The 18,455-nt window shown below is 29.4% G+C and overlaps 2 protein-coding genes across 13 annotated transcripts in view; one reads left to right on the top strand and one right to left on the bottom strand.

Annotated features, from left to right (window-relative positions):
• LOC144839880 (zinc finger protein 830-like) overlaps positions 1 to 18,455 on the bottom strand; it is a 94,908-nt gene that overhangs the window by 23,668 nt on the left and 52,785 nt on the right. The gene's annotated exons all lie outside the window — the stretch shown is intronic.
• The window catches only part of LOC144839809 (bromodomain adjacent to zinc finger domain protein 2B-like), a 64,126-nt gene that overhangs the window by 4,759 nt on the left and 40,912 nt on the right, over positions 1 to 18,455 (top strand). For all 12 annotated transcript variants that reach the window (XM_078695330.1, XM_078695347.1, XM_078695393.1 and 9 more), the window contains exons 2-3: positions 132 to 208; positions 7,584 to 7,793. In XM_078695330.1, the coding sequence (XP_078551456.1) occupies positions 133 to 208; positions 7,584 to 7,793 (286 nt within the window). In that variant the 5' untranslated portion in view covers position 132. The remainder of the gene's footprint in view (positions 1 to 131; positions 209 to 7,583; positions 7,794 to 18,455) is intronic.

Raw genomic sequence — 18,455 nt, 5'->3', positions numbered from 1 at the left:
ATGATTATTATTATTTCTATTTTACACAGCATCTTACGTGAAGTAATCTGATGCATGGGATAGTTGTTCATAAATATCACTTGTACTGTAGTGTAGACATACTAGAATGATCCTTGCTTTTTATTTTTCAGGATGGAACCAGTAGAGAACTCCTCCTCTGAGAGCCCTCTTGGGACCAGAAGTGTTTATGAATCACCACATTTACTTGGTTAGTCTATGTTATTTATTTTTTAAATATTTACTGGTTGTCCTTATAATTGCCATACCGATTTAACTGAGCTACAGTACCGTACTTTACTTCTCCCCATTAAACTATTTAATTTTATATAACACCTAAATAAATTCCTGTAATTTGATAGGAAGATTGTGGGTCACATGGCATGCAATAGTACGCACTATTGAACAGTCCTTCAATAGTACTTTTTTCATGTACGAAAAAAAAAACTTTTCTTTTTTGGAAAATATTTTTGTTATACTCTTGCTTTTGAAATACAACAGTGCCACCTATTGTATATTCCCACCTACATTGTGGTAGCGCTTCACAGAAGTTACGCTTTATTATATTGTTTAAATAAATATATGTTTTATAATCCGATTTAAATGATTTAATGTCTTTTCGTTTTGGAATGTTTGTTATAGTAACACCATTATTGTATGGGAATAAAGAGTTTGAACATTCACTTTAGTCATTAGTGGAAACATCATTTCCATTATACAGTGTACACAAGTTCTGAGACAAATACAGTTGGATACAAATAAAAAAAAAGAGTAAGAATCAAATATGTCTTGTACATTCATGACTTTATAACAGCTGAAAAGCTGTTGCGAAACCTATTTATACTTGCAAGACGATCCAAACCAGTATCATACTACCACTACTTTCTTGAGAGAACCTAAACAATATCATGTAGGAGAATGAGGGTTGAGTCATTGGAAAATTGACTTATTTAATCGTTTATGAAAAATGGATTTAATAGAGCTATGCTCTATTCCAAGGATACATGATGGACCATTCAGTCTCCAGAAGAAGGTTTTAGCCAGAAAAAATGCTATTTATATTCAAAATATCAGTGACAAACATCTACTACACTACAAAACAACATCAGTATTTATCACAAGTAATTTCTTGTTGAGATAAATTATTAATGTTATAAATATGTACTGAAAATATTTGAGTGGTGAGTAAAGTAAAATGATAATTGGTACAATATTTAGAACATGTCTTCCAGATGCTGTGTAAATGCCTATAGGGGCTTAACTCATGCAAATAGAATGCTATTAATGGAACCACTTATTTAGTTTTTTTTTTAGTTTTACCTTTATTTTGCTTTGACTGTGTTTATAACATTAACATACTGCTTGAAAGTTGTTGTCAAAGTGCATCTGCTGGGAGGACAAACATTTTCAAATAGTGTGTGAATTACTTGGTAGCAGATAGAGAACAAAATACTGTAACCGGTTAAATGGTATTTAAATGAACAACTTTTTTTTGTGTAAAATTAACCAATGTAGTTTTTTTTTTATCTTACTGGATTATACAGTAAGTTTAGTGTTTTTAACAGCCAAATAAATTCTCAACTTAACCTAAATGTCATACTTGCTCAATGGAAACTAGTGGGCTAGGTACAATTAATCTACAGTGTAGCTTTTACAAGCTGAAAAATCAAGTGGGCTTGAGTATATGTAAAGTATTGTGTCCAAATTTAGCCTAAATTACTGTAGGGGTGGTATTATCCTAAAGCATGTGGTCATAATACTTGAGCATGTGATTATACCCGGTCATATAACTTTCCAATTAAACCTTTGTCATAATTTGGTAATCACATGCAATGAAATTCACTGAATGAAAGTTTACCCACATTTTTGTAGGGTGTTACCTTGCAATATTACTACGCCTTTTTGTTGCTTAAAAATGAAGGGTTTAAATTAAACTATTGTATCCTTTAATATTAATCTCTCATTTCCTGTTTGCCGTTAGCAAATTTTATAACTTCTCTGGAAAATGAATCACAATAATGATTCAGGTGATGTATTAGAATACCTGCTCAGGGCGGACTGTTGGTTACTACTAGTTAATAAATAATAACCTAATAAAATAATAGATCAGTAATCACATGGTTATTTCGGTATTGCTTTTGAATGGCTAAATTAGTCACATGAACGAGAGGTTTGGTTTTAACACTTCAGGGCTAATGTTATAAAAAAAATGTTGTTTCTTTCATTTAAAAGAAGTGAATAAGTTTTATCAGAGACTTTGTAATAATTTATGACCCGCATTGATAAATACAGTAGTATAAAATGGTGGTAGAATCTTTTTGGTCTTTTTAGTTTATTTTTTAGATGGCGATTCATAAATCAGAGAAAGAAAATAATTTTAGCACGCATGATAATACTGGTGGCACTATATCTAAAAGATAACTTTGAGACTTGTGGCAAGAGTATGAGTTAGTAAGTAAATCCACAAACTAACACACAAAATAAGGTAGAATACAGTACTGTATTTGACCTAACATCTCATACTCAAACTGCCTAGTTCAGTCTATGTTTCAGGTACCTCTAGACTATTGGTAAATAAATGCCAAGTATAATCCCATCCCATGTTTACTCGAATAGCAGGGGCGGATTCAGAGAGTGGGCCCAGTCGGCCCAGGCCTCCTCTAAATTTCACAAATTGTAATGCAAAAAAATAGGACATCAAATTAGGTTCAGGACTTCATTTCACTACTTTTAGGCCAAGCCAACCACTAAATAGCGAAGACCTAGGGTTGTATACTTGTTGTCAAATCTATATACTAGATTTAAAATATTAACTGAAGTTATTAACAATGCTGTTGGCAAATAACCTACTCATCTACTTTTCATTGGAATTTGGAACTAGAATTGACTCATCAATTTAATTGGTCTATCCACCAAATTAAATCAGGAATGTATGTATAAGTTTATGAAACAGCTGATGTTATATAATACAGTTAAACATACTGTACTGTAATTTCAACATTCGACAGAAATGATATTGGAACCAATTCAGATTATATTTTGATGTTTTAGTTTTTTTTAAATTTCTATAGTTTTGTAGCTTTTTGAATGAAATTAAAGTTGTTGATAAAAATTGAACATTTATTTTTTATTATTATTAATTAAAGCTATAATGATTTAGTTATTATAGTTATTGTACTGAACCTTATAATGAATCATTGTTCATTTTTATGATAAAGTTCAGTTGGACTTTTCCTTTTAGAATTCCTTTTAGAATTTAAAAAGGAAAATGTGGATAATGTGGGTTTTAACTTTTTTGTTGTGGTTTCCTACACTTACAGGTACACACATTTGAATATTAGATCTCAAAGCAGACTATTGCTTGTTTTCCTCTATGCACTAATTTACCTTTTGTTAGACAACAAAGAAACAGTTGAAATATTATGATGATTAATAAAAGAGTTTAAAATTAAAAGCTTTGTACTACTGTAGTACTATTGTGGCCCCTGATTGCACCTGGTAAGGTCACGGTGAGTTCGTGAATTAAGCTTGTTCGCTAGGATGTCTGTTTTAGTTGCTTAGTATGTGATTGGATATCGTTAGGCCCACTCTTATTTTTCTATCTGTCTGTGGATGCCATTGTTTCTTACTCAGGATAATACTGTAATTGGGAGTTATATAGACATATGTTCTGCCATTTTTTTTTATATTTACACTTGTTTTGAACGTGTGGATTGCTTTGGACTATACCATTATACTGATAGGGAATGATAACTCATAATCATCATTGTATCGTTCATTGTGTATGTTTGTTTTTTTTATTAACTATGATCAGTCAATTACTATGAACATATGATAAAGTACGGTAAGTACAATAATATTGTGGTACGCTCCGTTAGATATTTATCCAAAATTGAAATATTTGTAAAGTTAATAGTTTAACCCTAGATCTGTGTGGTAGAGTCCATGGGTCCAATCTTGAGACATAAGTGTTTCCATTCATGTTTTGTGTAAGGTTATACTTGCTTTTCTTTCTTTGTGTTCTAACAAAGACTAAAACATGATCACCAGTTTGTTAATGCACGCTACTATTGAAGAGAAATTGAAATTTTAAAAAAGCTATAAAATAATTTTGAATTTTTCTTAGGAAAGATGCAATGACCAGCAGATAAACTATGTGTACAATATAATATATGCACATTGTAACCTTTAAACTTTTAATTTATTATTACTGTGTATAAGATACGTCTAATGTTATTTAGATATACTATATGATGTCATAATTCATTAATTATTGATTATTTACGGTTTAAATTGCATATTTCTAATTTGTTTTTACTACAACTGGTAAAGTAGTCCAGAAAAAAACTAAATAAATTGATTAATTCCTAGTATTTCACTGGTCAATTTTCTACACCTTTCAAATATATTTAATAAAGAATAACATTATCTAGAATTGCTTGCTTTTGAATGTAATACAACCAAGATTCAGAATTTGACCCTATATGGTATGATAAACTAAAGTAATTGTAAAACTGCCTGTGGTCATTAATGGCTATCAAGGATTGACCATTGGACACTAATCCATCTCCAACAAATGCCAGATGCTGTAAAATTCTCAGAACAAATATACCAGATTATTATTTTGTCTAAATTCTGATATTTTAGCAGTTTAAATAGGTGTCTTTGACTGATCTGTTGTGAGCAGATTTTTCTTCACAACTTCACCAGACAACACGAAATCTGGTGAGGACAGTTAAAGTATCTGCTTAAGTTAAATATTATATTTATATTATATTTACATTGGAATTATGTTTAGATAGAGCATAAGTAAGATATGCCAAAGGCATGAGTGGTTATAAACCAAATAAATATTTTTGTGAAATGTTTTAAAAATATTGTTGAAGAAGATTTGACAGTACAGAGTATAATACAAGGCGATTCATATGCGTTGTGAACCTCAAGTTTGTCAGGATCTATAAATTCATGATCTAATATTTTAATAAAATATATTGTCATCTTAGTGTAAGTATTCCAGAATTTACCAGCAGTCTAAACAAATATTGTATAGAAACTAGCTCCCTCCCCCCTCACTTGTTCCACCCCCTTCCCCCTGTTGGATCTGTAATTATTCTGTCTATAAAATTATTATATTTTTGTTATTGAGGCTATATGACATATTTAGGAGAAGAGTTTAAACTTGTATAATTCTAAACAGTGAATCTACTGTACCTCATCCATTTATTTGCATGTAACATACTAAATTCCAAATCCTATGGACTTACTGGACTTAACAACATATTTTGTTAAAATGCCTAATGTTCTTGATGCTTTAAATACACCTAACTTTTCCAATCATTGTCACACTATTACGATTACCACTGTATGACAGGTGGGATTATGGGAACTGTAAATGTCATTTAATTTCAAATTGGTTTGATTAGTGACAAAATTTAGTTAGTCACATTAGAAATCACTGATGCATAACATGCGACCATTTCTATCTCAGGAAGGAAACGTCGGCCTCCGATGAATAAAACAAATGCATGCATCGCCGCAGCCACTAAGGCAATAAAGAGGATATAATGAGTGTGTGCATGTGAATGGTCGAAAGTGTTATATTTGTTCTGTTGGAATTATGTGGTAGTAATAGGTGGATTAAAATATATACAGATGGTTGAATGAAAGTTCAAATAAAGGTTGAACGGCAATGGATGTTGGGTGAATTTATGAGCTTGGAACAAAGAAATATGAAAATAAAATGTTAATCCTAAAATTGTACAGATTTATTACTTCGAAATGGACAAATAGTTTGAATTTTCAAATAATAACTGCGACTAATTTAAAGGTGCTAAGATCTGCATGATAAATTGTATTCCAAAATTAGAATTGGATTATATTAGATAATTGGATTTTGTTACCTGGATAATGCATCACCTGGAATCCCATCAGGTAAACTGACGTTAAGAACGAAGATTTTTTTATTAGGAGAATAACAGAAATGTTGGCATGGTATTGGTTTAAATAATATGTAGAATTTTTTCCAATGAGTATCCTAATCGTGGATAGTGTGGCCAATAAAAATCATTAAGGGCTACAGTATAAAACCTTTAGGTTAGGATAAAAGATTAACAGTGTTGTTAAAAGTTTAATAATATGAAAATGACAAAAGAAATTTCATCAAAAATGATAAAGTTAGAGGAAATAAAATTCTCTTAATAACGGCTATGTGTGCTCAATGGCTCACTGGCCTGGAGCTTAAGGGGGATTTTGAACAAGGCCCAGAAGCAAAAAAAGTAGGCATTAGAAAAGCGTTAGAGGGCCACTTAGAGCCCCAAGTCTCCACAAAAACAAATGGTGGTTTTGGATTAGAATAATGCACTCTATTAAAACAGCTCAATCAGATTTTTAACTGTGGAACTCAAAGTAAAAAGAGAGAAAAATAATAATTAAAGCAAAATAAGACAAATTATTTAATAATGAAAAAAAACCAGTTAAACATTTTTTTATCTGAGAGGTTGAAAAAACATTTACACAAATTTGGTAGTCCAACCTTCACTCGAACCAGTACATATGATGCCGGTTTTAGTGTTTACGCATCCGCACAACCACTCTCAAAGTTGAACACAATTCTTTTGAACAACAGATCAGAAATCCAATATATTGGAATGTCATTGTTAATAATGAGTTATGATGTCTTCAAAATTCACTAAAACATCTATCCATTTTCTATACATGTTATCAACCTTTTCAAATATGAACTTTTCTTTACACTTGATATTCATAATAAATCATATTAGAGATTGTTATTTTTTTCTTGGAGACATCAACATCTATAAAACCTTATTGACAGCATATCACGAGTGCTAAACCATCTGCTTTGCTAATTATGAATTTAAAAAATACATGTTTAGCATTTTGCATTTAGAACAAGCGTCGTCAGCAAACAAGAAATATTAAAAATTGGGTGTTGGCATGAATGAATTATATCTTTATTTTATATCTATGATAATATATTTTTAAATTCTTTCTTATTGTAGCAGAGTTATATTGGTTTGTGTATGCAATATATATGTTTATTGTATGAATACTGCGTTCCATAAAGTTAATTTATTCATAATTGTATTTTTGGTAAATCAAACATATATTATTTTTGTTCTCACTTGTGATTGGCTTGGTTACCGTATTAGTGAGGTCAGCTAAAGTAAAGTACTGTATCTTCATTTAAGAGAGTGAATTTGGTATTATACAGATTAATGCAGTAAAGGTTTTATCTAATATTATGTGTAATTACTTTCGAAAAATGGCTGTAAACGTTGCATCGTTAACAATTTTATGAATAATGAAGTTCTGCAATTTAAAGGAAACAAAATCACAAAATTTGGATTTATAAATGATTTATATATATATTAGTTACTGTGTGTTAGAACTATGTTAGCTGCTACAAATGCTAAATACAAAATTACAACCAGAAATTAAAAGGTAAAACTATAGACTGGAAATTATTGGGGAACTGTGTCATATGCATTAATTGATGAGAAACAGAATACAGTATAGTAAAATAAATGATAATAATTTTATATTATTTTTTTTATCTTCTTTTCTAGGTCATTCTGGTTTTCCAAGTACTGGTACGTCTCAAGAACCATTCTCCATGTCAAGTGTTCCAAGTGCTTTTTCTGTGATAGGTCATGGCTTTCCCACTGCCAATAGAACTCCGGGATCTGAGTTTGGTGGCCTAGGTTCCCTCCGCAATGATTCTATGCCGTCTCCCAGCAGTACATCCACTACATCACATAATACCATGAGCCCGTCAGGTGAGATCTTAGATTTTAGGTTATTCTTTTGTACATATTTTTGTGCAGTTTTATATACAAATGTTGAAGAAAAAAATGTTTATTGAGAATCTTGAAGATGTGTTGTGTGTTTAAACATGAAATTTGGAGTGGTATGATCACCAGTATACTCAGTAGAAAGACATTGCTGAGACTGATGGTAGAGTACTATACATAAATACACATTTGACTGTCTGAACTATGAAGTGGATTAGTATAAGCCACCTGATGTTTAGACAATGACAAGACAACTGGCTGTTGGAGTGGTGCATTCTGGTTGCTTAAATTGCTTTTATTATGTTGTAGGGTTAGATTAACATGTTTAGTTAGAGTGAGCTGGACTAAACATTCTGTCACATATATATTCATTTGGTGCTTGGAGATACTGTATTACGCAAACTAAACTCGGCTAACACATTAATAGAATTATGCACTGGGTTGTGTTTGTGTTTACGTTGTTATTTTATTGCTTGGTCTTTATACATACTGTTTCTCTTTCTTTGTGATTGTGTTTTTTTATAAAGTATTTATTTTTATACTCTACTAAAATGTAATAATAAAGTTTGCACTTTGATACACAAAAACGCATAATTAAATATGAAGAAATATTGATATGAAGAAAGCAAACGACTGCTGCTAGAATGTATGTTTTACTGTACTGAAGAAATGTAGAAAATATGTCTACCTGAGACACAGACAAAGTTCTACCTCAAGATGAACTAAAGATAAAAATGAATAGCTGAAATTGAAAGTGTTTTTTTGGTCATCTTTTTAAACTCCTTCAGATTAACATTAAGATTTGGCTTGGCGGACTTTGGATGAAATCAAGGATTCAAGTCTTACCTAATTTCACTCGATTTTAACTTATAAAATATAATATTTATTATTACATATTTCATGAGTACTGTATTTTGTTCATTTTCATTTCAAGTTGTGCAAATTTTGCAACATAATAATAAATTCTAAATATGGAATTATTTGGCTTTTATAGCCTACCATTAATTTCTATTATAATTCAAAATGCTCGAAATACAAACATTTCCATTTTATCTCCTAGTTTTCTACAACATCTAATCTAAAATTAGCAATTAATACGTCTGTAATATTATACGTTTTTATATAACTTTGGTTATTAAGGAAATTATTGTTACACTTGGTTATTTGTATAATTTCCTCTTCATAATTTGTGTTCTGCTGTGGAATATTTAATTATTAGATCTACTACAACATGTAAATTGAAACTAGTCATGGATGAATCCACATAAATTGCCATCTAAAATAATGTTTAATGTTATTCTCTTCTGATACGTTACTAACCCAAGGAAGTAAATTAAAATATTTTCACTTTCTGTCGCTGATGATCTTATTAAATGAACTTTCATAATAATGAGATACATACATAATATTATTTTGTGTATTGTTGTTAATTTTGTTATTTTTAATGTGTAAGATTATAGGTTTATTGATAAATTTTGCACCATTTACATGGCAAGAAACTCTCCTCCCAAGTTTTGTAATGAGACTACAGTAGGTACAGCAGAACTGATATACTAATATACTGTACTGTATAATGTTTGAGCTTTTTTTATACCAGTGCAATTTAGTCCAGAGTATGTTGTTTTCTGTACTGTGTGTGGCGTATCGTACTGTATATGTACAAAAACATGAAAAATACAAATCTTTATTAATTCATTATTATAATTATTAATAATTTTGAAGATGAGCTATAGTTGGGTGACAAGATAAGAGGTTTTATAACCTATATTATGAATTGGAAAATAATATAATATTTTCTTACTATAAAATGGAAAATAATATAAAAAGTGAAACACAAAATATCAAACAATGCATTAGTGTACAGCAGATTCAGATTCTTTTGTTTAATGACAGATTTTAGGGACCACTTTAGAAATTGAACATCAATACTTGTAAATGATATTGAAATTATTTAACAATAATTGAAGCTAATCCCTAATTGATGATGATTGTAGTATAGAGGGTTGTTGTGTTAAAGAATACAGTTTTTGACCGTTAATGATATGTATTTGCAGTACTTGAATTCAAATGCAAGATTTTTATATGATGTGATCCGCCATTAAGCCGTTCTCTGGATTGACAGAAGAGTTGAAGGTTACAAATCGTTGTCGAATGTTATATTGCTTGTTCTTTCTTAATCATTTCTAAACCTCAAATTATACTGTATCTCGTTAAAGACTTTGATGCTGAGATAAGATGGTCAGTTTTATGGCTTAGCATATAGTCCATTTATTGGTTAATGAATTTAACAATAAACCTATCAATAAACCTATCAATATATAAGTCATACATTTCAACCCTGTCAAACATACTAAAGGTAGTAGAGTAGTGTAACATCTAGAAATATGTCATCGGTTACAATTGAGCGTGTAGCCAGAATTGTAATATGTCTTTTTCCTGGAAATCCCTTCACTTTCCATGAATTCAATACCACTAGGAATACTTTATTGCCAAAAAATGTGATTTTTTGTATGATATATGAGGCCTGGATACGAAAATTTGGTTTCATGCCTAACAATGTGCAGTTAATTTATGGAAGTTTTTTTCTCTTCTAAATTAGGTGAAGGGATTATATTCGAACATGGGATACTCGGTCATATACTTGTTTATTTATAATAAAAATGGAAAATGATTTCTTGTTCCTGGAACATAAATTTGGATATATCCAAACACACATAACAGTACTGTATTTGCTTTATATGCAGACATGCCTATAAACTGTATTTTTCATTTTGGTGACCTTGACATTGTGTTATGTCTTATTGATTCATATTGCTATGATCATAACATTGTTGGCATAAGTATGTGCTTGAAAATTGGCTGCAAATATCTTCTGTTTTCACCAATGATACTAAATTTAAATAGATTATAACGTCCTTCGAGAATATGAAAAAAAAATGTAATTGCTTGTTTTGTAGCTTTTTTCCTTCTATAATGGAATCTTATGCATTTATAGTATTTATGCAGCGTAACAGTGATAATTCTAAATGAATATTTAATACTGCTTTTTAAATTAATTTTATTCTCCAAAGTATTTTTGTTTTGGAAATTTGTTAGAGTAAAATATACCTAATAAAATATAACCTCCTTGGCGGAGGTAATAATACTAATAGAGCATTATTGTTCGTCTTGCACATAAACTGTTTTAAATAAAAAATCCAGTATAAACTAAAACTATCTGCCATGAAAAGAAATACAAGATAGAAATTGAGTATAAAAGTCAATTAAAAGATCAAATTACTCATTTAAATATATACTATCGCACAAGTTATCAACTTCCCATGCGACAAAGGTCAAACAAATCAGTTTTCACTTATTTGCTCTCCATGCTATAAAAGAAATCTTTAAAATATATCAACACACATTTTCGTTGATTTTAGACTCTTAAAAAAGCTTGTAAAAACCGATTTAAAAATATGAAATAGCATATAAATATTATAATGATTATTCTTAGAAAATAGATGTTTTATAGGAAAACAAGTTGTTGACTAGAAACTGCGGCCTCAGGATCTGAAAAGGTTTATTCGTAATAACTGCCACATGCAGAGTCACTAGCAAAGGAAGTGTATATGGTTACAAGACTGCTAGATAAATGCGAAAAAGGATCATATGTACTGTATTTAAAAACATGAATGTAAGGTGATTTCTGTGTCTGACGCCATTTTGGCAAATCTCTATTCTATTAGTGTTTGCTGAAGAATTCAGTCGATATCTCATTTTCCTGTGGAATATTGAATACTTGTGTGTAGCGTATATTGTTTGAATGTTAAAACTTTTTCAGACTAAAATAGGAAATGAAAATAATGGGAATTCAAAAAATAAATTCCTGATCACCTGCAGTTAGTATTGCTATTAAAAAAATCTATTACAGTATAACATTCAAATCTAATTTTTTTCATATACTGTAGAGCTTAGGCGTATAATATTTTTCCTGTTGTAAAAAGGTTTTGTGAACGGGTTTTGTATCCAGAAGTGAATTGACTGTACTGTGATTAAACTTTGTACACTCTTTTTAGAGTTTAAATATCCATTCATTATTGGAAATCTTTCATAGTTTTACTAAAGTAATCAATATCACTATCCCCTTTGCCTTAATCAAATTAAAATCATAATGCTATTATTAAGAACAGTTGTCTATTGTAATAAAAGAAAATGTACTTATTTCCAACAATATTCATATACAAAAACATTTTCATTATGACTAGGATTCTCAGAATGTATGATAATTGTGATGATGATTTAATATGTAAGGGATAGTCAATGAAATAGAGTGATGGAAGCCATACTACTAAACAGCTCTGTTAAAGAAAAACCCCATCAACACTTCCTGACAGATAAAACATTTGAAAACATGAATCATAAAATTAAGAAAAGAAACCAGTTTAATTGATTTTGAAACTTTCTTTTAAGGGAAGTCATATGAGTGAGTGACTAGGTGAAAAAAAGTACAAGTAAACCTGTCCGTGTCCTATTTTTGACACACAGTACATTAATATATACACATAATATTCTGAAATCAGTGCCAGGGATAAGAAACATTAACACATACATCCTTTATGTTGTACTTGCAGAGGTCTATATTTGTCACCTAACCAATTTATCTAGGCCTATGTCTTATTAAATGAGTGCCACCAGAGAACAAGAAACATGAAATACATAAAAAAAGTTTGACTTTTATACCACAGTGTTCTATTTTTGTCAAATATGATTTAAGGAAAATGAAAGACAACAGCACAAGCGTTAAAAGAAAAGCCCTAATTTTTAGATTTTTTACCACAATTATTGTCTCGTAACAGTAAATTAAAGTCTGTTTCGTGCCCAGGTTACCTGGATAAACCAAAAATAGCCTCCCTCTCCTAAGAGAGGATACAGACATACAGAACATTGCACAACAGAACTATGCTTTAATATTTTACATTTTGATAATTACTACTGTAATTATATATCAGTACTATTTTAACATTAAAAAAACTATTTACAATTCTTTATTAGTAAAATGCATTGTTTAATATATTTTGTCTTTGAACTTTTCATGTCGTGTTTACATACTTCTTCATTCCATCACGGCTCTTTTATGCCACAAGACCTTTTCCATATGGATCTTTACATTAATTCCTAGCATAAATATTCAATGATTGTTATTGACGCATTTAGGTTGTGAATTACAAAACTACCTTTTTATCTTTAATAATTCTTTGCTATATTGAAAGGCAGTAAAGGAAAAAAATGTCTTTATCTGTAGAAGAAACGACTGCGAATCACGAATTCATCAACAAAATTACATTAGCAAAGCGAACATTTGTCTCGTGAGATTTGACAACAAGAGTGATATGCGAGCGTTTTCTATCCAATTATTTGAGGAGTTTATGATGAGAGATTAATAATGTTCAAAGGGATTATAGATGCAAATGTTTAATGTTCGTTTTGGAGCAAGTGGAGTAGGATTTAAATAATGTTTTTACTTTTCTAATGTCGTTATCTTTTTTTAAGTTGTCCTTACATTTTTCATGTTAACATCATACAAATTAAAATATTTAAAATGAAAACTAAAATAATTTTGCATGAATTACTTCGTATAAAATTAACTGTTAACATATATTATTGACCTTTGATCTTCTGAATAGTTGTATTCATAAGACAAAGCTTTACATTATAATTAAAACTGGTGCAGTTTAGAATATTAATTTTTCAGATTATTATGTAAATTGTTTTTAGATTTAAAAAAAAAATTGTGCATGTGATGACTCCCTTGTTGATGGCGCTAATCGTTGCCTACAACGCAAATTTTAATTTTGCAGGTTATAGTACAGCAATATAATGATTATCATCATTATCCTTTATATTTGATCTGGTTATAACTTATACCGAGCCCCCGAGTTGCGACGTTATTGATGAGTTGAAATTACGGAAACGCTTGAATTGAACATTCAGTGTTTTAAGTTCAAAGAACTATAAATGTAGAGTTTCTTTAACAACCCCAAAGGCATTAGATGTGATTGCTTCTCATCAACCAAGTCTTTATTTTCCGCATTGCAATCTGTCCATGTGCTGATATGTACTGAGAATTTGAATGGTTTTTTTTAAAGTATGATTCAATTTAAAGTACATGATCATAGTAATGAGTTTTTAGTTTTTAGAATAAATTCAATTATTTAATTGAGCATGGAAGAGAAATGTATTTATCAATAAATCCAATTTGAAAGCAAAGCGTTAACACAAATTTGTTAATCTGTGTATGAATATCGGATCGAAAAGGTTCTGTATTCTTGAGCAGACAAATATTTGGTCGTTGTTCTTGGATTTACATTTGAAGATCTCTTTCACAATATTATCATGTTCCCATTTTCTTTTTTATTCAGTTTATTTCCAGTCATGTTGTCTGATAAATTCATAGAGAATATTTAAATTTAATAATTTAGAAATGGAAAATATAATATATTTCAAATCCATCATTAATTTCCATTCTGCCCCCCAAAAAAAAAAATAATACAATATCATATTACACTAAACGAAAGGAGGATTTTCTGAAAAAAAAACCACTGGCATGGCTTTTAATATAAAAAACCAACCTTGTTCAACATTAGCCAATATACTTTATTAGAGTTTAATGTTAAGTTATTTTAAAGTGCATTCATTTTGCAAAATTTTATTTTCCCTTTACTGTATTTAAATTCTCTTATACATAATATCTCATTTTGGCAGCAATAGTCAGTAAAATGTTGTTAACCTTGGGATGTAGAAAATCATAGATATTTCTCATTTGAGATTTTGTTTAATGAACAATTCCATATCAAATATGTTTCCTGTACTTTTTGATAACCTTTATCTAGTTGATGTAATTTAGCAGAAGAACATCTGAAATGAATCCGAGTTACCAAATGTAATTAGAACATGGTTGTCAAGAAATTGTATACATTCATTATGGCAGCGGAAACAGTTTGCATTTATGATGTGAAAATGGAAAAAGTGGAATGATGTATGAATGTGATTTCCCCAAGGAATTCTGTCGTCACTCTGCAACATTATAAAAGATAACATTTCACAAGTTGGTTTTAGATTCATTATGCAAAATTATTCCATAGAACTCTGTTTAAAAAAAACACAAAATTAATTTTGAATTTGAATTATTTTATTTATTTAGTTATTTACTTTCCTAATTAATAATTAAAGAAAAATAATTATTAATTGAAAAATGCTTATATTCCTTATTAGCTTCATTTATTTATTTATCTCTTTTGGGTATTTCTTTCCTAGTGGCCCTTAATTTTTATTTAAAAAAATTCAAAATACAAGGAACCAGTACCCTACTGGAGAGACGACTGGCTTCTTCACAGACTTCTTTACAGACTTCTTCACAGACTTGTTCACTGACTTCTTCACCGACGTCTTTACATAATAGGCACTGTAATAAAATTGGTGCATACAAAACCAATAATTGATCAGTTGATTGAATGTACTCTTGAACAATTTCAAACTATTTTGAATTGTCTTCATTTATTTATTTTTTTTTCTGATTTCCTGTATTACTACAATACATTTGCGATGAGTAACAAACTAAAATAAACGTAATCTTAATTTTCTTGATAGAAATGTGATTTATAGTACTTCTATGATACTTTTGACTCTATTGCATGACTCACTGTCTTTTATTGTCTTCATTGAAAAAACAATAAGACAATTGTTGTATAATGTCATGTATTTATGCCGTTTTGTAGGTTAGGCTAAAAACATCATCTTTTTCATAATAATTTGTCAAACAATAGATTCTAATACTGTATTATCTTTAAAAAAAGTGTTCTTATCTCAATTCAACTTTTATTTAATTTTTTAATTATGTAATTGACTTTTGATAAAAAGTTTTTAATATAGTGTTGTTATTGTTTTAATAATATTTCCTTTGATACAGCCATAGTAGAAGTTAGAACACACTTTTTCAGTGAGTTTCAGTTAAAAAATAAATATTGTTTATAATTATTATTGTTTTGTACTAATATATAGTAAAACTAATAATAATTGTTTTGATTGTATCATAGGTTTAATACTGAATTGTTTTAAATGCGTTTTATTCTTTTATTGTCAATTTTTAGCGGTAAATCCTGATACATCTTTTTGTCAAGGCACTCAAAACAAATGTCTTTAAACTGAATCACGTAAATTTATATATAAAATATAAATTTTATTCATCTTAAGTGTCGTCCATCGTAAAAGTGACAGTCTTAAGCATGCCGCATTGACGAAGTTCTATTGGGATTAATAGTACGTAATTCACTGTTATCTACGAGGTACTTGCTTACAACATACAAAGTTAATCTAATATGTTATTTATTATTACATTGTTAGTAGTGACTAGAGACCGCCAATCTCCAATTATAACATGCGAATGACATAAGTAAAACGAGCAAACAATAATAATTTTAGTTCATGTTGTTGGTATTTCCATTTTTATGTTTTTAAATGTATGTAAATAAAATTTACTCCTAATTTCAGCTGATACTAATAAATCAAATTAAATCACTCGTAAAAGAATATAATTATAAACTTAACTGTTAATTTAATGATCTATTTACATATCTTTGATTAGAATTTAATAAATTTAATTTTAAACAGCAGTTTTCCCTTTAATTTATGTTTTTCACTCTAAAATTTCTGGTTGAAATCATAATTATCGTTGTTGAAACCCCATTTCATAATTTGTCTTTATTTAAACACTGATTTTCTCTAATATGATGATATGATACGAAGAATAAACATATTCGTATTCTCAAATGTATACTGTTCACTTTCATGTCTGGTGTGGTACAATTCAATCTATATTTTTTAGATTTTTCTAATTAAAATTTCAAAACTAGTACTAATTTAAAGAACCTAGGTTTACCAGATGCATTTTGGGTAGAAATATTTTGGCAAATACTTGTTATTGCCACTAGAGATGACTTTAAATCTAACATCTATTTCCTTTTCATATGCATTGTAGCAATAATTTGGTATTTGCAATTAATAATTAATGTACAATGTCGATTTAGAGTGGTTTAGATCATATTATAAAGTGTTTAATTTTAAATGAAGGTTCACAGGGTCATCATATTATTATCTTTTTAATTTGTATAAATTATTAAAACATGAATATTTAAATATTTAAAAATTAATTTTTGTTTTGGATTAAGAATCTTTAATATTTTAATTTTTGTCTTTTAGGTTCTCAAAATATCTAGTAATGTATCTTTAGTTCTAATGTATATTTTCCTACTGTATGACGCAACTCGACCCCCCTCTTTTCCCTCAAGTGCCCCTTTGAAATTGGAGACCAGCAGCGAAAGTGATGATAAATAGGCGTAACTGATGAGGATTTGTCCCCATTGTGTACAAATGAAGGTAAAGTCGAAACCTAAGCTAATGCTAACGGCCGTGGTGCCCATCTCCATTTCTTTAGCGTTTGGGCCAGACTCCACTAAGTGTGTATGTTTGTGGGGGGTACGCCACTCCTCCCGTACAAATGAACCTCCCTGTATAAAATACATGTTTCCTACGTATAGCAAATATTAACCCCCTTTTTGTTGATATTGACATTAACAGAATACACGGCAAAACAAAAATCGTGTGCAATCCTTGCATAATGAGTCGCTGGAATTATAGCTGATATTATAAAATATGCATCCGAATTTATGTTTTCCGTTGTCAGATTGTATATTTCATTGCCAATGCAACTATTTTTAAAGATTTTGCATCTGCAAATTAAATTAAATGTATTCATTTCGAAAACATTTACATAATTAAAAACTAGAGGTTGACCTGTACTTTGCTTGTTAGTACATTAGTACAGCGAGCATGGCAAATTGAACTGTACTCTGTTAGGTATGATCAAAATGCATTCTGACTTCATAAAATAAAAATCTAAAAGGAGCAATTATTTTTCAGTGTAAGTTTATTTTTGAAAGGAAGTTTTTTTGATCAGACTATGTGCACTCGAATATCACAGAACAAAGGAAGCCTAACAAAAATGATGTGACCTCGAATAATTGAATCAATATCAGAATTTGAATAAATACCATATACAGTTACAAGACTGTATGGGTTATAAGCAACATAACAATATGTTTATTGCTCTATGTTAACACTAACAGGGATGTACTGTTGATGTTATTATATCATATATCGTCGTGGACAGGTTAAGTAGTGTAGATAAATATATAACAAACAAAGATAATAATATCTAATATGAAATATTGATATATTTACTATTTAAACCATTGAGTATTATAAAGTAGCTCCATGTTTAAACTTTGCTCTAATAATAGTAAGTCAATATAATCTTGTTAATATTGTACTGTATTGTCCAAAATATATACAGGTATAAATAAATACCGAGCAAACCAGGTCTATGATTATTATTAAAAAGAGAAAATCTACAATGCATCTAAATATTCATTTAATTATATAGTATAACATTTAAAATCTTTGTTTTTAACTTCAGATTCACAGCTGATTCTCAGTTTTGATCTAAATGTGTTAGTATCAAGGCAAATTCAGTGATACAGCATCTTATGTGTTTCACATGTAATTCCTATATCAGAGACCCCAACATAACCCTTAACATTACTTTATATAATA

This window comes from Antedon bifida, chromosome 1 (genome assembly GCF_963402885.1).
Source record: "Antedon bifida chromosome 1, ecAntBifi1.1, whole genome shotgun sequence".
NCBI lineage: Eukaryota > Metazoa > Echinodermata > Crinoidea > Comatulida > Antedonidae > Antedon > Antedon bifida.
The sequence above is the reverse complement of the archived record's forward strand: the minus strand, read 5'-3'. Positions and strand labels throughout refer to the sequence as shown.